The sequence below is a fragment of the Talaromyces amestolkiae genome, assembly GCF_001896365.1.
Source record: "Talaromyces amestolkiae strain CIB chromosome Unknown scaffold7.1, whole genome shotgun sequence".
NCBI classification, from domain to species: domain Eukaryota; kingdom Fungi; phylum Ascomycota; class Eurotiomycetes; order Eurotiales; family Trichocomaceae; genus Talaromyces; species Talaromyces amestolkiae.
Genome location: NW_024468043.1, coordinates 106,073 through 127,885, shown reverse-complemented (window position 1 = coordinate 127,885; position 21,813 = coordinate 106,073). Strand labels below are relative to the sequence as shown.

General features: G+C 45.4%; 3 protein-coding genes across 3 annotated transcripts; 2 read left to right on the top strand and 1 right to left on the bottom strand.

Annotated features, from left to right (window-relative positions):
- Positions 1-5,598: 5,598 nt before the first annotated feature.
- Positions 5,599-7,023, top strand: BHQ10_004108 (uncharacterized protein; the record flags this gene model as incomplete). The annotated part of the gene is made up of 4 exons (XM_040876438.1): positions 5,599-5,809; positions 5,885-6,137; positions 6,232-6,714; positions 6,786-7,023. 4 exons carry the CDS (start codon positions 5,599-5,601, stop codon positions 7,021-7,023), a joined length of 1,185 nt encoding a protein of 394 aa, XP_040732612.1.
- Positions 7,024-7,763: 740 nt separating this feature from the next.
- BHQ10_004107 (uncharacterized protein) lies at positions 7,764-8,932 on the bottom strand (the record flags this gene model as incomplete). Its single annotated transcript, XM_040876437.1, has 2 exons — positions 7,764-8,723; positions 8,801-8,932. The coding sequence occupies 2 exons, from the start codon at positions 8,930-8,932 to the stop codon at positions 7,764-7,766; spliced, it is 1,092 nt and encodes a 363-aa protein (XP_040732611.1).
- Positions 8,933-12,786: 3,854 nt separating this feature from the next.
- Positions 12,787-20,284, top strand: BHQ10_004106 (uncharacterized protein; the record flags this gene model as incomplete). The annotated part of the gene is made up of 2 exons (XM_040872575.1): positions 12,787-12,789; positions 20,070-20,284. Coding segments are annotated over 2 exons (218 nt in total), but the record flags the coding sequence as incomplete, so codon positions are not given.
- Between the last annotated feature and the right edge of the window lie 1,529 nt (positions 20,285-21,813).

Here is a 21,813-nt window from a genome sequence, read left to right as displayed (position 1 = left end):
CAGTGTGCTCTCTTGACATAGATATTATCCGACTTCTTACCGTCACTTATTTCCAACACATGTTTGCACCAAAGAACACCGTCTGGGCCGATATCTTTTTTGATTTTTGTAATTTTTAATAATTGGAATCGAAGAATGCTTGTTGAAAATTCGGCTTGTATATTGCTGTTCTAATGTCGCGACCATTTTATGTACACTTTTACCGGATCACTGCAACATGGAGTACAAGTTAGAAAGGAATTTGTAATAGTTTCCTTTGTGAAGTAAGTAGTTCTGCATGACCACTTTCCTCTATCTAGGTTTGTTGGGGGGTTTCTACTCAAAATCACTCCCAGGGGACATATGCAACAAAATCCGCATTGCAAAATTGACTATTCCTGAAGACTTGTTATATAGGATGGTTTTTGCTTCACCCAGTCATCCCTCTCTATTTTCACTCTCCATGTTCGCCGAATTTAATTGTCTCATCTCAATCCACCGATTATTGCCAGATTTCTTTTTGCTGCMCCATCGAACCATGCCATTCMCCCGCCACTTGTTGGCGTGATGCACGTAGATATTATGTTTCCATTGGACACCCTTGGGTCGCAGAATCGGTTCCATAATCTTATTTGCGTTGTCGGTAAAAGCCAAGCAAAAATCTTGATTGGGAAAAGAGCGGGCTGCGTGTTCGATAACGATATAGACAATATTGGGAGGGGCTGAATTTGGTGCCATCCAATATCGGGGACGCCGCAGTGCTGGCTGCTCCTGGCTTCGGAACCGGCGGACTAAGTCAATCCCTGACTCTGAGGGGCCTCGATGATTTCTCCCTTCACCTGGCCAATCATGTTGCTTCACTGGTTTTGATAGGCTTACCTGTGTCGGTAAATACTGACTCGTTCTGAGAGCGAGGGAAGCGGGTACAGTGTCGCATACTGCTTCGGTCGTGCGTCGATCTCGAGAGGGGTCAGCTGTGCCGCAGGTGTTCGTTCGTTAATCAATCTTGAGAGGGGTTAAGCCGTGACGCTTAATTGGTCATCAGAATGCAAGCCATGAGACCCTATTAATAAATTCATTCTCTTAGAATTATGTACAGACCTATCCATATACCTTAGGTACTTAATAGAGAAGGCCCTGGAGCAGGTATACGATTTGTTCAATGCTTTAGCCCTATATCCTCACCCGCTGCTGATACAGTCCGGAGTCTCTAGGATTGGATGGAATCTTGTCTACTTTGGTATGCTGATTTCGTCGTAGAGTTGACCTCAGAACATTAAATAGTGGCGAATGAGGCTTATATTTCTTTGTCTGCAACAAGGGTCGGATACTAACAAAAACTAGGGATAACATATGAGCCGGCACAAAAACCCCTGTCACAAACGTGCCTCTGGTAGCAACATATACTTAGCGAAAATGGTTGTATGCATGGTTGAGATGGTGCAATTTCTTAAGTAAGATATCCACACGTACATTGACAATTGCCACACAATATCTAACAAGGACTACTCTTAGGTTTAGTTGGGGATTATCTTACGGGAATTAGAATTATGAGTGTCAATAAATCTCCCTCTTTCGATTTTTGAAATCTCCTCCAACTCTCTTCCTCATTAAGAGGGCAAACTCATGTCCAATTATCAGGTGACCGAAATGTTTTCGCTTGTTGCAACCCTTACAAAGCTTTTTGTGCCTCAAGAGAACCACTTCCAACTGTTTGAAAGCTGCCTCAATCGATCTAAAGACACCCAATAGTCGCTATGGCTGATGCTTGTCGTGATGACTACTTTGCGGCTACGGTTTATAACAATACCTGCCAGCGGTTTGATTTCTCCTTATTATTTGAGGATGCTATTTTTGCTGTTTTTCCTGGCTGCATGTTCCTACTAGCATCATTTATAAGAATGATTGGGTTATACCGGAAACCGCTAATAGCCCGGTGGACGCTTCTGCATAGCATCAATTCGGTATGAATTGATAGCTCGTGTGGTCAAAAGTGCTCACTAACATTTGCATTTTAGGTAATCATAATCGCGTACTGTTTATTAAAACTCTCCTTTCTTGTTCTTGGACTAGTGGATCATAAAACGCCTCGATCGCGCCTCTTCGTTGCTGCGGGTTCGTTGGATTTTGCTTCAGGAGTGGTTCTGGGCTTGCTATCCTACAGTGAACATGTGAAGAGTGTACGGCCAGCTCCTTTGATGACTTCTTTTCTCTTCTTGACCTTATTTCTGGATGCCGCAAGGGCTCGTACGGAGTGGCTTCTAAGAGCATCAACGACCATTTCGTCGATATTCTTGATCTCACTCGGTCTGAAATTTGTTCTTCTTGTAACGGAGTCGCTCCCAAAAACAGAAATTCTTTTAAATAACGGTCGACGGTATACAACGGAGGAGACTGCCGGCATCTTTAGTCTCAGCTTTTTTGCCTGGCTTTATCCACTGATTCTTAGAGGATACCGGCGTCATTTATCAATCGATGATCTCTATCCAGTCAACTACCATATCTCCTCGGAATCAGTAGCGTCGCGCATTCAAGTTGTGTGGAAATCAAGTAAGTTTTTCGCCTAAAAGCGCGCTCTCGAGGCCTTGATAATGACCTTGAATCGGCTGCCAGGCAAGAAAAATAAATCCTACTCGCTATTTATTGCAACATCACGCGCTCTCTGGCTATCATTGTCTCTTCCGATGATCCCTCAGCTTTTCTCAGTTGCCTTCAATATTTTTCAAGCACTTTTAGTCAATGCTGCTATCGACTTTGCCGAGAATGAGGATAAGCCAGACGTCTTTGGGTATAGCCTTATTGGCGCCTTTGGTCTCACATACTTTGGAATTGCTGTAAGGATTCATTCTACCGATAATGTAGACTTGAAACTAAATGTTAGCAATAGATAGCAACTGCATGGTATCAGTATCTAGTGGCAAGATCCCTGGCTATGATACGAGGTGCACTCATCACCCTAACATATAGATGTATGCTTGATATGAATGACAGAGATGAAGATAAATCTTCACCTTTGAGTCTTATAAATGTTGACATTGACCGAATCGTTACATGTTTAGAGTGGGTCATAGGTGTTGCACCAGATGCTATCCAAGTTGGAATAGCAATATGGCTTTTAGAGGCCCGGCTTGGTGCAATCTGTGTAGCCCCTGTCTTGGTTGTTCTAGGTGAGTCATTCATTTTCTTATACAACTCGGACATATATTAACACCCGGTTATATAGCATCGGCTGCTGCATCCAGCCAGATAGCAAAGTATGCCAGACCCAGACAAAGATTGTGGATGCAGGCAATTCAGACTAGAACTGGGGCTATATCTGAGTTACTGGCATCCATAAAAGGAGTCAAAATGCTTGGGTTAGAACCCCAGATTTCCAGACACGTACAAGGGTTGAGAGAAAAAGAGTTAGAAATTTCGAAGAGATATAGAAAAGTTCAAATAAGCAATATTGCAATGGGTATTTATACGACGTCCTCCGGTGTTGACATATTACACCTTTGGTTTGCTGACATCCATGATTTGTCTTCATCCAGGAAATTCGCCTCGCCTACTGTCGCCTGTTATCACATTTATCGGCTTTGGCATCATCGTTAATGCTTCTGGAAGCAACGCCCCAGGCATGGGGACTATATTTTCTGCCTTGTCGTTATTATCAATTCTCATCGATCCAGTGAATGAACTGGTTGCTATTGGCCCAAACGTCGCTGCTGCATTGGACTGTTTCAACCGAGTCCAAGAATACCTCATGAAAGAAAAGCATATCGACTATAGAAATCTGCCACTTCAGGGCGAAGAAAGTTCCGGTACACCTCCAGAGGAAAAAAGTGACGAGCCGAATATCACTACTGAGGCGATTCTAGAGTCAAGATCGGCCAACGCATCAGCAATACGGCTTGACAATGTAGATGCTGGCTGGTCTAAAGGCAAACTTGCCTTGAGAAATGTCTCTTTCAGTCTACATCCATCAACTTTAAATATGATTATTGGAGATATCGGAAGCGGAAAGTCCACACTGCTAAAACTTCTACTTGGCGAGGTTTCCGTACTTGCAAAGGGATCGGTGTCTGGAAACAGATGAAATTGCATTCTGTGGTCAGACGCCCTTCCTGCGAAACAAAAGCATTCGTGATAATATAATCGGTCCATCAGACTATGATTCTGAATGGTATAATGCCTGTACCAGTGCGTGTGCGCTTGATGTGGACTTTCAGCAAATGCCGCAGAAGGACAGCACGATTGCAGGAAGCCGAGGGATTGCTTTGAGTGGTGGACAGAAGCAACGCATTGTAAGACTGGCTCCATTCTTCATATAGTATATTTGGATGTTGGGATACTAACATTTACCCCCGAGGCTTTGGCACGGGCTGCCTATTCGCGACGACGGATAATATTGCTGGACGATGTGCTCTCTAGTTTGGATACTATTACTCAACGCCATTGCTTCAATTCTCTACTTGGTAAAAGTGGAATTTTCAGACGGTCAGAAACAACTGTAGTCTTAGTGACACACTTCGGTATGTTTCTCGCTTCCTCACAATTAAGCTATCTAAGCTAAGCTGATGCTAACGAGAAAACCTTTGCAGTCAAATGGCTCCCCCAAGCTGACAGGATCATCGTGCTTGGACCAAATGGAACTCTTCAACAAAATGGCACATATCATGAGTTGATTTCAAGCAATGGGTATATCCAGAATCTAGTGCTTAAAATGAGTGGGAAGTGGCCAGAGCTTGAAACCATCTCTCCGCGAAGAGGTCTTGAACAACATAAAGATCTATCGGTGGAGATTTCCAGAACAGACGCGGGCAAGAAGAATATTCGTGAAAAACTTTCTTCTGTATCATTTTACATCTCCTCTATGGGGTGGATGAAATTCCTCGTTTTTGTTTGTCTAGTCACAGTTGAGGTCGTTATGAACGCGATGCAGAGTAAGTCCCGAATGTTTTTAATCATACCAAATTTTAATGTCTTGTGCACCACTGACCAACTAATTCATAGCACCATGGCTCAATTGGTGGACTGATGCCAGTCAGAAAAAATCAAACGCAAACCTTGGAAAGTGGATTGGAGTATACGCCGCGTTTGGTATTCTCTCATTATGCTTTCTAGGGTTAAGTGGCGCGTAGGTTACTGCAGAATTTTTAGCCATGGACAAATACTTACTGTCAATAGATACCTTCTGATAGCAATTATCCCGAAATCTTCCAACTTGCTGCACCTGAAAACACTGCAAGGTACCATGAGGTATGATCACCCATATTATCTTTAATTTACTACAAAAGTCATCATTGACCCTATGTTACAACATTAAACAGAGCACCAATAACTTTCCTATACGACAAAAGTATTGGAACAATCTTAAACTTGTAGGTCAATTATATATCTATTAAACCAAGAAGCGTCACTGACTATTTCATAGGTTCAGTCAGGACATGACACTAATTGATATGCCGCTACCCATAGCACTTATCCTTACCACAGGAAGTAAGCTACAACGATACATTTCTCTATCCTTCTTACTGATAGTTGTCGGTCTTGTTAGACTTCGGTAATTCAATTGCTGGTGCCATCCTAACTTCCGTCTCATCAGGGTACATGGCAACATCGATACCTATTCTCTTCATGACGCTCTATTTCTTGCAAAAGGTCTATCTGAGAACATCACAGCAGCTTCGCTCGCTTGATCTCGAGGCCAAAGCGCCACTTCTTGAGCACTTCATGGAAACCCTGCAGGGTTTCACAACAATTCGTGCTCATTCGTGGATTGACTACCTTATTTCAGATGCCTTTCATCAACTAGATCAATCTCAAAAGCCCTTTTACTTACTGTTATGTATGCAACGATGGCTAACTTTCATGCTCAACTGTATAGTCGCAGGTCTAGCGGTTGTTCTGATGACATTGACAGCGACCCTGCGAGGAAACATCAATTCGGGACTTTTGGGTGTTTCGATGGTTAGTGTTGTTAACTTCGGACAGACGCTTTCGTCATTCGTATCGCAGTGGACCATGTTAGAGACGTCTCTTACTGCTATTTCAAGGATTCAGAATTATGTTGCTGAGACGCCCGAGGAAAATTCCACCTTATTGATAGCAGAATTGCCATCAGACTGGCCCACAGAGCCTAGTATCAATATCCAACACATATCAGCCTCCTACCCGTGAGTTGCCATTTCTTCACGAAAGGGATAGTTGAGATGAAAGCAGACGCAGGTGGGGAGGAGGGGAAAACGAGTACTAATTTCCATAATGTAGAGATACTGGACAAGATGTGCTAAAAGACATCAACATCTCAATTCCACCTGGCAAACACGTTGCGATCTGTGGACGCTCTGGATCTGGAAAGTCCACACTGATGTCCGTTCTCCTGCGCCTTCTTGAACCAAGCAAAGGATCCGTCTTGATCGGCTCCAAGGATATTTCGCTTTACACCCAACAAGCCATTTGCAAGCGACTGACGTCAATGCCGCAAGACCCCTGGTTTGCTCCACGTAACTGTGGTGACTCTGTGCGTGAAAATTTAGACCCACTACAGGAAATACGTGATGATGCGGAAATTTATGATATTCTTGATAAGACTGGGTTGCGTGAACAGATTAACAAGATTGGAGGGCTGGATGCGATATTGAAGCAAGGAGATGGAATGCTATCCGAGGGACAGAAGCAATTATTCTGTCTGGCTCGCGCAATGCTTACTAGACGAGGAGGTATATTTCTGATGGATGAGGCCATGAGCAGGTTTTTACCCCTCACATCGCTTTTCACAAGATCCCCTTTTTTTCTGGATGAGCTCACTGATACTTGTAAAGTGTCGACTACGAGACCGAATTAAGGATTCTCTCTCTGTTGCGAACCGAGTTTCGAGGGTGGACAATCATCGCCATTATCCATCACCTGAGGTTCATTCCGCAATTTTTTGACCAGGTAGTTGTGATGGAAGATGGTCGTGTTCTTGAATACGATGAGCCGGAAAGGTTAAGATCTGACCCTTCTTCTTTGTTTCGGAAAATGACGCAGGCAGAGAATAGCACGGCGGAAAATGCCTGATCGTTGAACAAAATTATTACCATATCGATGGATATATTGCGAAAAGACTTTTTCAAATCTCCATTTATGGCAGAGGTTTTTATACACTACTACAAGAAACCGACGAACAGATAACATGCAAGAAAAAAGAATCAACCCGCTGCCTATTTGATAGCTTCGGATCATTTTGCTTTGATTGTCGCCTTTCGCTCCCATCTTCGGCTTTTCCTTTTCGTCATCATCATCTCCCTTTGCCTTTTGGCTGGGGATTGGCATATCTTTGTCTGAAGTTCTTCTGACATACTTGCCTTTTCGGAAGCCAAGCTCTTATTTATCATCTTTGCTTCATCAACGTCAATTGTGTCGTCAATATCAAGCTTCACTCATAGGACCAAGGCCAAGTTCCGACACACCTATGGACACCCAAACGAGCACCGCAAGACGGTATATTTTCAAATACACCCACCACTCCTAGTCAATGAGGCTGCATTCGATCTGTGTATATAACTTTTGCAAATCGGCTTTGTGTCGCCTATGAGAGTTGCAACTAGCTTGAGCGTCGACATACCATGCATGGATACATTGGAAATGGCATTTTTCTTTCCTTCTGGACTATTTGCAGTGAATCGCACCAGATATTCGGACCACCAGGACACTTAAGATTGCTTATTACGTATATATATAGAGGCATATAGCTGTATATGCATACATGTAGGCTCATACCTGCTGAAGTTCAATGTTCCGGAAATACGTCTAATCATCTATCTGCGTGCGACAACCACATAGCCCTTGATCACACCACTTTTGGCCCACCAGTCAAAGATCTTTCCCGGCGTTTTCAATCTTCCCATTGTCATACCGAACTTGTTCAGTTCAGCTTCTTTTACCCGGAGGAAGTCTGCAATACCTGCGAACGTATGGTCGGAAATGTCCACCAATTTAATATTATCTTGTGCGTAACCAACACTGATCAACATGCCCTCGTACTCCTTCTTGGTCATTAGATTGCCGTAAGGAATACCTGAAACGATGCATATCAGACGCAAGCAGAGTTTTTCCCATAGGGATAAAGAATCTCCCAATAAAAGATCAAATCCCATGATTGAGGCATTCATATCTTTGTATGCACATTCAAATAGCGGAATGCGAGATGGTCGGAAGTGATAAAGCGTATCGAGACCCAACAGCCACACGTGTTCCTTCCCATTTAATGGAGCACTAGATGTTTCTAGCGTGGACTTTGGCGGTATTGTGCCAAAGATAGCTTCGTTAAGCGTTCGGTCCCAGGAAGCAGGACGAGCAGCATCTGCCGCAAAAATCTTTACGTCTGACGTCCATTCTGGGGGAGAAGTAGACTTATATTCTGCAGTAGTCTCGAGACGATGTCGTGCGAGGTTCGCTTGAGCCGAGGTGATATTGATCCCAACGTATGAGTCAAACAATGGAACCAGCGTCTGGTCCTTTATCGTCGTGTCTCTTACGTTACCGTTGCCACTACCAGTAGTCGTCGATCGATGAAGCCTTCTGGTCAAGTACAGTGACTGATCGCCGCACCCAATTCCAACGTCAATCAGCTTAAAGTTAACACTCTGCTTCGCGTCTTCCGGATGGGCATCGCACAGTGACTCTGTAATCGGAGTCTTATCCTCATTGAGAAGTCCGGCTGTAACCAGAACTTTGTCGAGAAGAGCCTTGCACGCGTCGGGAAATGACTTGGTGTCCTGAAGACAATTCACGAAATGAGCAATATTCACGAAGGGTCGATACCTTTCAGATAATGAAAGTATTATGTGCTTACCTTCCAGTAGCCCATATTCATCCACATGTGCTCGGGAGGAACGGCCACGTTGAGGATAGCATGATCCAAGGCATATATGTCCTCGTGTCCTCCAAGTATGAACTTGAAAAAGCGTCTGATGGAATCAAACATGGTCTATTCGAAAAAACGTGCAATGATTTGTGATAATGCATCAATTGATAATGTATGATTTGGAGGAGCGAGAAATATTCTTGTTGATAGGCTACGAAGGATCCATAATTTGAGTGGGGAAAAAACATCTCCCGCCGCGAATCGAATTTTATCAAATTGCGCTCCCCGTTTCGGTCGGAAACGACCATAAAATTAGTACGTAGTATATTGCTCGAGTCATGAACTATCAATCGATGCTAGTTTTACTACGCGAGACCATTGCAATGGCCAAGGGCGCTGTTGCGATCGCCTTCGGACAAGGTGTTCGCAACGCGACCGCACCTCGACAGGTAATCAAAAAGTCTACGAATCAACAGCTAATCGCCAAAGTAAGGCCACTTCTAAATCAAGGATTCGCAACGATAGGCCCATATTGTATTGTGACTTTCCTGAATCATATGAAATCTTTCCAGGTCGTGGCTTTCTATTCCGTTTAGTGCGCAGCTCGCCGCTTTTGCTCACCGAGTAGACTTGAGCACGCCTCTGAGCGCCTGATCCGATCAGTGAGCATTAGGTATGTAGGCTCCCTAATCCGCTCACTGGGCAACCCCTGGCCCATACCTGAGGTCCTGATGCCAGGTTTTGTATTTCTACTGGTCCCAATCATTCTCCATATACTGTGAACTTGCTCAGCTGCCGGTGCAATATTTACTTCAATGGTCCAGTTTTCCGGCCGGGAATTCTTTCCGGGATACAGCGCACCCTCGGCGGAACCTATCTCAATCGCTGCCAGACCAACCCTCTCCCATCATCCTTTTACCATCGTCCTTTGCGTTAGATTAATAAGTACTACCCGTTAAAGCCCAACGCCAAGGACGACGCTCTGTTAAGCTGTAAGCTTCGACGGCCACTCCACCCCATACCCCCTGTCTTTCAATATCTGTACATCCTCTGTCATCAAGAATCATTTCAACTATCTGTTTCCAACGGTGCCAAGCCAGTTCGTTTCCTCCTCCTCCTGTGTTACAAACTGGCCAATCGGAGCCAAACATAATTCTTTCAGGCCCAAATGAATCAAAAATAACATCGATCCACGGACGTAGAAGCTTTACTATGGATTTGGCATCATATGCCGTGGTAGAAGACAAGGGAAAGAGCTCCGAGAAACAACCCGACAGCTTCATATAAGTTTTCGGAAACCGCGCCATAGTACGAATTATGTTTCTCCATCCGAGAAAGTCTCTTTCAGTGACGATCTCTGTAGGAGAGCATTGGAGGCGTAGATTCGGTTTGCAAAGGTGATCTATGAAGATATTAGATGTTTTGGATCTGGATCACGTAGAATGAAGTTGATCGTTGCAGCAGACCTACCTAAAATTATGACCGTCTGATTTTGTAATTCAACATTCTCGTAGACCATTTGTATCATCCTAAGAGCTTCTTGCAACTGAACTAAACCTCTTGTTCGTGTATCAATAGTCAAGTCGAACGCGAGTCCCTGCATCCCTAACCACCTGACCCCATCAATGAAGTCAGGCTGGAGCATCACACCTAACGGCTGATTCTGCACCAAGTATCGGACGCCACAAAGCCGGTCTGATACACGTTCAGTCTCAAGCCGCTGCTGAACTAGGGTAAAGTAATCTTCCAGCAAAGAAGAACCCCCGGGAATAGGGGCCCACGAGACGAAACCAAGGCACAGCTCGTTGTCAAAAGACCGATGTCCCTCCCCTTTGATCGGGGTACCTGATATGATTCTTGCCACAAAAGAAATTTCATCAAGTGCATGGAGCCATCCTTTCCCGGGTTCATCCTTACTCACGGAGGAAATTCGGTCCGTTTCTATAAAGATGAATCCGCGCAAATATGTTTTCTCAGTAGGCTCAGAGTGGATGCTTTGCGGCAATGCTGCGCCAAGGTACTCTTCAACAGAATGCTGTGACGCAAGAGGATGTCCAGGGTCATACCAGGTGAGTGTGTGCAAGTGAGATTCAGGGAAGATATGGACATGGGAATCCACAATAGGAATCGTCATGGATGCTGAGTGAGAAGCAGCGAAGTGGTGAAAGTCGAGTGATTACGCTGAAGCTGCAAAGAGTATACTAATGATATCAACGTTGCATTTAAGGGACACGAGACAGCTTACGGTCTTGCTTCTCAAAATGCACAGCGCTTCACGCAGTCAATACGCCTAATGCGTCATGGTACCGTACTTGAAGAGGAGTTTCCCAAGTCGTCATTTATTAGCCGTCGGATACTTTGTGATGGCAAGGTCCGAAGGCCCGAAGGAACTTTTAAATTTTGTTAAGACGGCCCCTCTTCGTTAACTGAACTTCCCGATATATGTAGAAACCCTGGTCAATATTAAATCCCTCTATGCTGCTCCGGACATTCCACTTTCCAAGACCGTGAATAGTTCGACGGTCCAGCAACTCAATCAAAAATGCATAGAATTCTCCGCGTCGTCACAGATCATCCACCTTCGGCCCGAGGCTACCGAGCCAAAGGAGGAATGCCACGCCGAAGTATGGCCGGAGGTGTTCTATCAGTTACGTGACTCTTATAGTCCACTCAACGTGGCATTGAGTTCGGTGATCTTCCTCAAATCATCCTTTCCTGGTTGTTCCTTATATCGTGTGGCGCATGCCAGTAGTTAAGAGCGTAACAGCAGTATTGAGAGCAACAGTTTCGTGAGAACTCGCTATCTAATGAGAGCAGGCAAGTGGATATATGCGCTATAGTTATCATATTCGGGATAGTCGTAAAATAATCCCATCTATTTTTGTGAGTTCTCTATTGAAGTAAGAATAGATGGCATCAATTGATTCTGGTCGTCATTCCGCCAGGGGTTGTCTTTTACCGGGGATACCTTCCATATATCAGTCGACTAAGTAAAGTAGATTAAGAATTTGATTTTCTTTCTTTTGACGTCGATTAACTGAGACCCGGCGAGCTCTACACGGCGAGAATCATTTCCGGCAGCGGATCACGTGGGCGAACCAGCACTTTGTATCTGGTCATAGAACTGATGTCCACTGAGTTGCAGATATATTGAGATTACCAGATTGACATGCATCAGCAGATCATCCATTATCCTGCTCTGGCCATATAGCATAGTGCTAATGTTTTCAATTGTCTTTTGCTTTGTAGATCGGTGCCGCTAACTTCGGGTGGCGATTGACGGATGACCTTACTAATCAGAGGTCCATCCCAATTCCGAAGATGGGTACGCCTTGGCGCTATATTTACCTCAGTCAGCGAAATTTCGACACTTCTATGTGCAATCAGCTCTAGGAACAAGCTCGCTGGCATTGAAGAGCTACAATGAGTAATCTTGTATCGCAGATTCCGGCTTTGCCCTGGCACGGCACCCACGGAAAGCGGGCATGCGGCGCATGCAGCCGGTAGGACCTTTTTTCGTTTGTCTTTACTGCAAGAGACTCAAATCATACTAAATAATATATAGGAAAAAGACAAAGTGTTTGTGGTCTTATCTTTCGCGTGCCGGGAGTCACCGCCACTGTTCAATATGAAGCAGGCGGGCTGACCACACACTAGGTGATATGATGCTACCAATCTGTTCACTCTGTCAGCGGACCGGGACCTCCTGTGTATACCCTTTGCAGCGGAAGCCCCGCTCCCGCAGATCAGATACCACGAGTCAAGATGACAACCCGAAACATCGGACGCCCCAGCAAAATGGTCTGTTTCTCCAGAATTTGCATATTCTTGACATGTACGACTGACGGCTTGTGCCACATGATTTAGATACAACGATTGCCAACTATCATGCAACAGACCTAACTGTGGACGGTAACAATGGCATGTTGTCTCCAGCCATCAATCAGCTCGTTTCACAGCCTCCTCTGATCAATATGTCCAATGATACAGACGCTTCGCGCGGGCCTCTGCACTTCTCGTTGAACCCACTGGAAGGGCTCGGTCCGGAAATCTGGGATTCGGATTTTACTTATGGTCTTCCCTTTTTTGACCTGGATTTTCAGCTACCTTCCTCCCAGACCAATCAGCGACCAGATGCTCCGGAAACTCCTCACGCTTATTATAACTTGCCTCACGATGATGGTGTTGCGCATCATACAGCACATTAACAGTTTACGCAGCCGCTCACTGATTATTTGATTGTACAAGCGCCGCAACCGCAGAACGTTAGTGACATCCTTGAACAGGATACCTTCAGAGACTTGCCGCCTACTTTGCTAGATGAGCTGTAAGCCGGCTTCATTCTGCCCATTTTACCTACGTGCGTTCCTGACTCTTCTCAATGTAGAGTTGATCTTTGGTTCGATAGGGTTCAGTCATTCTTACCTTTGCTTCATCGTCCTCGTTTCAAGAGTCAATTCGCTACAGACACTGTAGGAACGAGCTCAAGCTATCATGGTCTAGGCTGGGAGGTGGCCCTTTTACTGAATGCGATGTTTGCAGTGGCCGCCCGTTTTTCTCACGGTCCCTATTTTGCCGGCACTCCATGCCAGCATCGCGGGGAACAGTTTGCCCAGAGGGCTAAAGCAATCTACGAAGCTTCCATTCCTCGGTTGAAGGCCCCCACGTTGGTGTACTTGCAGGGGCTTATAACTCTTGCATTTTATCTCTATGCTACCGAACCAGATTCTCAGGGCTGGCTTTTGATCGGCACATGCTCGCGACTTGCGTATGAATTGGAACTCGATAAACTCGACGAGGATAGTGAGATTGTTCAGGCACAGATGGGCCTTCCGGAAGAATGGTCCATGCAAGAAGAACGGCGTCGAGCGTGGTGGTGTATCTGGGAACTCGATGCGTTTGCCGCTGCTATTGCGTGTCGCCGGCCAACTATTGATAAAAAAAACATTCAAGTCATGCTGTCAGTATCTGATGAAGCATGGTTCTCTAATATTCCAGTGGAATCGGCCATCATCGACCCCAGACCAACACACGCCTGGCGCACTCTGGAAAACTCACAGAATCAGGATCCCCGCTCTTGGTATTTAGTGGCGAATTTCCTTCTACTCTGTGCACATGATTTGCTGCATACAAAGGCACACTTACCCCAAGAGGTCGATCAACTAGAAGCTGCTCTGACATGCTTTGCCATGCTGCTTCCTGCCTCATTAGACTTAAAGCCATCTCTTTCATTTACTGAACTCACGTATCGAAGAAGCAATTGGGTCGTCTCAACACATATTATGCTGCAGGGGTAGGGCCTCTCAACCATCAAAAATCAGTCGTGTCTGGCCTCTGACAATGATTAATTCATAGGGCATTTATTTTTTGCCGATTTATCAATGCTAGAGCGGCATCTAGACCAATCTCAAGCTCTAGCAACCGCCTTCTCGCCCCTTTGGCTGCGGGATCCCAGTTTCAAGTTCGCACAACAGATTATCAGTCTAATACGGAACAAGTCTTTGCTGCTGTTCGAAGCTGGAATCCTAGGTACATTGGCCTGCATAATCCTTTCATTGCATGTCTGGTGGTCGGGCCTGCTGCGATAAATCTACGGGTCGCTCTAAATTCAAAGAGAGAGGATGCAGTGTCATCGCTTACAGGACTAGAGTTTGATTTGTTAAATCTCACCTTGAAAAGAGTAGCAAGGTTTTGGAACTTCGGTTCTATCCTTTTGGGTAAGTTGAATTCTGTAAGGAGATGAGAAGTAAACCATTAACATCACACAAGATCTAATCCGAAAGGTGCATGGCAATCATACACGGACTCCATAACTCACACATTTGTGTTTCTGAAGTGATACGTTGCGCATCGTATCATGGGAATCTCAGAATGGTTGTGTGCAGGCTGTACTCATGTTGGTTATCAACGTCTTTCCGAATATGCTCCTTCCTCCACTCCCGGCGCTGGGTCTGGGTCCGGAAACAAGGCGGTGTTATGCTGCCATGGTCGAGTCGGTCTCTTGAGCAGGGAGATCATTGCTGGAATCAAAGATGACAGAAATATCGGATTGAATGGATCCCGACGTCTGCAGAAGTCACTTCCCAGGTAAAACACTTTTTTCGTGCATTGTAAAGGTTCGATTGTTCTGGCAATATTGTTGAGCATTATTCGAGGGGGACGTCATGAACCGCTCGACGACAGTGACAAGGAAACCCGCCGCCCAGGACACCATTGCTGTTCAAAGGCCATTGTGATCATTGCCTTTTGACATGCAGAATTGAGAACATTGGGAAAATGACGGAGCTACCTTTCGAGTGGCTAATCTTCAGGTCTCGTTAGTCTACGCTGAGTTTGTGCCAATGCTTGAAGGTGTCTCGTTTCGCTTATTCATCTCAAGGCTGCAGAAACATTGCAGAAGTGGCAGTCTAGTTGCATAGTGAAAGGATCCTGAGTCCTTGTACCTCTCGGGTCATTACCATCACGCGCCGAATAGTCTACCGCTAACTCATACTGTCGATAACTCAAACAGCATGTACTGAAAGCTTTGTTCAATAGTCCGAGAAAATCTATATAAAAACCTAAGTAGACAAGGCACATGAGATTGGCTTGGTGCATTTGTTGAACTATATGTGCAACTTGTGGTTGATACTCACATTAAGCCTACCTACTTACTCACCTATTCAAGTCAATAGTTTAGCTACGATCTATTATACATGTATGGGACAAGGAAGATACCCAATTTTTTCTCCTGAACTAGCTATATACTGAATGAATATTTCGATCTGCATATTTTTGATAACATAGACATAGATAAAGTGCTTGGCAATCAGGTGTTAGGCAACACGGACTATCCTTGGTCATAGACCATCCTACCAGACAGGTGATGTTAAGTATCGCTCGGGTGGTACTGTTGTATACTACCGTCCCGCTTTTATGGGGACGGGATTAAAATCATCACAGATCCATTGGCTGGTGGTGATGGTCGATACAAAATCCCGGGCCCACCATTAACAGTCAGTACAATGCTGATCCGTACAACTTCTTCTCATACCTTAAGCCTAGAAACTCCTCCTCCGACACTTCCGATGGCTTACGATGCGAAGCCTCCGAGGCCCCTGGCCACGGAATGGACCAGAGATCAATACGGCTGGTCGGCAAGCTGAACCATGGGCTGGTAGATCACTTTTCAGAATGCTAAGTTATGGGATTAGATATATAAGTGTCTGCGCTCTTCTTGTGATTAGTGGTATTGTATCTATCCTCGGAAACAGAATATATCCTGAAACCACGGAACAGATTCAACCCTGCTCGTTATAATTAAGCTCAGAAATATGGCCCGGCCCACTGGACTTCTGTTGAGCATCTCAGCTTTCTTTGCCGCTATTCTGAGTCCCGCCGCAGCTACGCAAAATGGGTCAACGCTCTTTAGAAATGGAACGATCATCGCGTTTAATGACATGAAGCAGGACCTGGATATTATCCGAGGTGGTTCGCTGCTGATATCTGACGGCATCATCAATGCAATCTCGGAGGGCGCTTATGATAAGCCTTTACCACCTGGTACAGAGATAGTAGATGCCACTGGAGACATCCTGACTCCAGGCTTCATCGACACGCACCGCCACGGCTGGCAGACAGCATACCGGACTATCGGCTCAAACACCACGCTTGCTGAGTATTTCAATCGTTACGGGGAATTCGCCGCTGGCGGTATTTGGACTGCCGATGATGTCTATCTTAGCCAGTTGACTGGTCTGTACGAGGCTATCAATGCGGGAGTCACCACAACTTTGGACCACGCCCACCACACCTGGTCTAATGCCACCACCGATGCTGGCGTCCAAGCCTCCATCGACAGCGGTGCACGTGTGTTTTGGTGCTTTGCCTTCCATAATGTGTCCAACTTTCCTTTCGAGGAGCAACTGGCAAAGTTTCGAGAACTTGCAGATAGCGATCGGTTCAGCGGCCAAGTGAGCTCTCTTGGTATTGCTTATGACGCTTTCAATCCTGGGAGCGCTCAACAGACGGAAAGCATCATTCAGCTCGCCAAGTAAGTGTACGTCCCACGTATTCAGTCTAATTTACTCTGACCAGGAGGAACTAGTGATTATAATGTCTCAGTCGTCACAACGCACTCACTTCAAGGCCTGTGGGGTAGTAAGTGTCCTTTTCTTTCCGTAACGCTTTCTAGTCATCTCTGATAGTCTCTGATATTGTGTGCAGTTATCAACTCACCTGAAGATCTTCATTCACTGGGGTTTCTCAATAGTTCTGTTCCAATTGTATTCTCGCACGCTGGCTTCTTATCGCCGGCGGGGGCAAGACTGCTTAGGGAGACAAACCAGTACATATCGATTACCCCCGAATCTGAGATGCTCTACGGTCAAGATCACCCTTTCAGCCACATGATCCAGGATCAGGCCTCCTTGGGGATCGATACGCACTTCACATACTCTACGGACATTCTCACCCAGGCACGCATTTGGTTGCAGTACGTGCGTATGACTTTTTACCGATGGCTTGCTCAGAACTACGAGCTACCTACAAAGAATCCAATGTCCGTTGACCAAGCTTTCTTGCTGGCCACGAGGAACGGAGGACTGGCACTTCGCAGACCTGACTTAGGTGTGCTTTCAGTGGGTGCCGCTGCTGATGTAGTCGTCTGGGATGGTTCGAGTCCGGGAATGCTCGGGTGGCACGACCCAGTTGCCGCTGTAATACTACATGCTAGTGTAGGAGACGTCAAGCACGTCATGGTTGACGGGAAGATGAAGAAGAGAGATGGCAAACTTCTCGTCCCCAAGTACCAAGACTTGCAACGCGACTTCTTGGACGTTGCGAAGCGAATCCAGTCAATCTGGCTCTCTATGCCGCCTACCGTCCTTGAGGGAGATTTCCCCCTGTCGGGTTATCCGCTCATGAGTCCTCCCCTGGCCGATGTCGTTCGAGGAGATGAGTCCGGGTACTAACCTTGAATTCATGAGGTGTACTGCTTATCTTTGGCTGACTTTCCAGCCTCACACAGCCGCTCAGAAGATTCATACTGTCTATTTTGGTTGTTTTTTCCCTGTATAATTCTACTGATATACCACTGCTTCATCTGAAAATATGTGACTTGTGGGTACGCCGCATCCAAAGCTTTCGTCACCGTATATACATATCAATATAAGGCCCGCGTTTGATTAAAGATAAATGAAAATTTGAATATACTTCCTGTAACTTCCAACCTAAGCGGAAGATCTCACCTATTCACTGTATGGCCCTGCTCCCGTTTCCCTTGACTTTTACTGTCCAAAGCTCTCGACTAAATTTACGAGATAAATATGCTACTCCGAATCCGAGTGGCTTATAGTAGAAGACTAGTAGCATGATCACAGTAGATTTTGAGCCTGTAGAGGCCCGTCGCCTGTATGATTCGTTCGCTCAAGGACTTATCTTCGTCTTCCGATCGCATTGGCCAATCAGAGACCTTGAAGACACTGCATCGAAGCCGTCCATGGTCTTATATTCGCGAGTGGCCGATTGAGGGGATAGTGGGGACGGCGTTTCGAAACAGGACTGCGGCGTGCTTCGAGATTAGAAAATAGTCAGAATCACAAAACTCGATTACAAATAATGCAAAACCTAGGCCAGATACGCAGCTTCTAACTAAATCAGCCCGGTACTTCGTCATCCTAGCCCTTTGTCCGGGGTATGCAGTTTCCACGGGCCGGAGTGGCGAAACTGGTCCTTCCTAGACCTAGCCCTATCTATCTTTTCACCGTCCGTCACAGTATAACAAGTACTTTGCTCGCCAAGAGAGGCTTCTGCTTTTGCATTTAAATCACGATACATTCTTCCTGCTTATTCGTAATGCCGTGCTAAAATCTGTTTGTTTCATTCACTTTCAAACCCAAAAAATCCCACCCCTGGGACTCTGTTCTGTCCCTGTCGTTAATCGATCATACACCGCTCAGTATGGCTAGCATAGTAGGAAAGGTAACTAGCTATCCATGATTTTCGTTCTATTCCATTGTGTTAATCAATCTAACTCGGACGTTTGCTAGATCATCAATTGCAAGGTAAGATTTTCGGAGTTAATTTTGTTATGGTCCAAGGTCTAGGCCGCGGTAATTTATGCTGTTAGCCGACGGCACCTCATCCTCAATATATCAAAAGGCTAAAAGGACAAAATATCAATTCATAGGCTGCAATTGCTTGGGCTCCCGGTGAACCTTTGTCAGTCGAGGATGTTGAGGTCGCTCCGCCCAAGGCTCATGAAGTGCGCATCGAGATACACCACACCGGTGTCTGCCATACTGGTAAGCCTCATTTCCAGTTCCTGCTATTATGCAAAAGAAGTCAATAAAGGAGGCATATGGTTATTAACCTTGGGTCAGATGCCTATACTTTGTCTGGCAAGGATCCTGAGGGTGTTTTCCCCGTCATCCTGGGACATGAGGGCGCTGGTATAGTCGAATCAGTTGGCGTAGCCGTGACCTCCGTCAAGCCTGGAGATAATGTGATAGCTCTCTAGTACGTCCAATATTGCATGGCATTATATTGATCCATGCCATATATTCTTCTCACAGACTATTACAGCACCCCCGAATGCCGTGAATGCAAATTTTGCAAATCCGGTAAAACCAATCTCTGTGGCAAGATCCGTGATACACAGGGTAGGGGAACCATGCCTGATGGTACCCCACGATTTAAGGCCCGCGGCAAGAGTATCTTTCACTATATGGGTACCTCTACCTTCTCTCAATATACTGTTGTCGCTGATATTTCGGTTGTCGCTGTGACTCCGAGAATTCCCACCGACCGCTCCTGCTTACTAGGCTGTGGGATAACGACGGGTTATGGTGCAGCTGTCCAGACTGCTCAAATTGAGGAAGGGTCTACTGTGGCTGTCTTTGGTATAGGCTGCATTGGTCTATCTGTCATCCAAGGCGCTGTGAAGAACAAGGCTGGTAGAATTATTGCAGTTGATATTAATGACAGGAAAAAGATCTGGGGCTACAATTTTGGTGCTACTGAGTTTATTGATTCCTCTAAGCTGTCAGGCTCAGGTGAGACAATTCAAGAACACCTGGTTAAGATCACCAATGGTGGCCTCGATTATACCTTTGACTGTACTGGAAATACCGGTGTCATGCGTGCCGCACTTGGGGCTTGCCATAAGGGTTGGGGACAGAGTATCATCATTGGTGTTGCGGCCGCGGGTCAGGAGATCTCCACTCGACGTAAGCTCATCTCTTAATCTGCTTCTTACTACAGGCTAACCTTATCACAGCCTTCCAGTTGGTGACTGGACGTGTGTGGAAGGGGTGTGCATTTGGTGGTATCAAGGGTCGCACTCAGCTGCCTGGTCTGGTTAATAACTACCTAGATGGTAAGCTCAAAGTGGACGAGTTTATCACACACAAGGAGTCACTTGCGACTATAGATAGTGCCTTTGAGCATACGAAGAGTGGTGATTGCATTCGATGTGTTGTGGAAATGAGATGACATCTGTGAAGTGAAACCGGTTTAGTCAACACGAAGTAAAATCTGTTGTGATTCTGCTGTGATTGACGCTATTTTTGCATTTGATGCCGGTAGACTATTAGAGCGGCATAGAAATTTGCATAAAACTTTCCTTATTGAAAGCATGATTTCAAGAGCTTAGTTTTCTTGAATCGGTAGAATAGCTAGATAATTTGAGAGTAAAAAGCATTTTAGAGCTTTAAGAGATTAGATTAATTAGAGAAGTCCTATTAATTCTTGCTGTGTTGTATCCTAGAAACGCTCGACAGGTGTTCCGATGTCACGCTGACATTCAATTTAATCACATAATATGCGAGTACATTTCATTAAGTTCCCTCTCAACCTGTATGCGGGTTAAGCTCGGATTTTTCCCGACTCTTCGCGTAGTGGCAAGAGAATGATGCGATTAACACGGTATTTCCAAACTGTATCTGGGGTCCAGATCATGGTCTATCGCGTCATTGCCTTCTCAATGGTAACAAGAGTCTCAAGACAATAGCCTGAGATCCCCACATATCAGACAATTCCTTGGGTGAGTAACCTGAAAAGCGACTTGAGAGCACCTACGACTTCATCCTCGGTGACGAATTCAACATCGTGACAGAAAACGACATCAAGATATGAAGTTTGCAACCTCTGCAGAGATCTCCGGATTGAATACTCAATCCACGCCGGCGAATAATCTAATTTTGTTGCCCTGGTGCTCCCAATTTATGTTGTCAGTATATACTCGTCGCAAGCGGACCTCTCGGTGATACTGGGTTGCGAAAGTGCGTCTCCGATAAGCTCATCCGATGGGCGATAGTAAGGAGACGTGTCAAAACAGCGAAATCTAAGCTCAAAGGCTCTTTTGATGATAAGTCGAACTAACAGACTCCGGGAATCTGGATTGATCTGCTCGTTGAATCCGTTTCCTCCCAGGAGTAGAATTGGAATGATATTCACAAGTTCACAGGCCTTGATTTCTTTCATGTTGAGTGATAGGGACGACTAGAACTATCGATACCAACGGCAGTACTTGCAGACAAAGACAGGAGGAATTAGATCTTGAAAAGAAAAGAATGTTATAAAAAAACCAGGCTCGTTTCTTATTAGGTTCGGCTAGACTTTTCCAGATTTATAGTGCTACACACATCTAAAGTGCTCCAAGAAGTTAAGGTCATGAGAAAACACAGTATTATTCTGAAATTTTCAACTATTTGGAGAATATCACTGAAGGGTGGAGCTGATGTCTCACTCAAATTGGGCAGTATGGTCTACGTGGTATGTGTGATATACAGGCAAATAAGCTAGTTGAGTGGAAGAGAATTAATTCAAAGCAAATGTGGCTGAATTGTCGCCTTTTCATACAGGCTATTCAATACGAATCTTTTCCCAGGTGCTTCTTTCACGTTACACGTTACGGTTGCCAGCGTTCCGGAATATAGGTTGAATTACTCACCGTGGAATTTGCCGAATTTTAAATGCCCGCGGTTAATTGCTAGGGGAATTTTTGAGCTTGTGATTCGCTA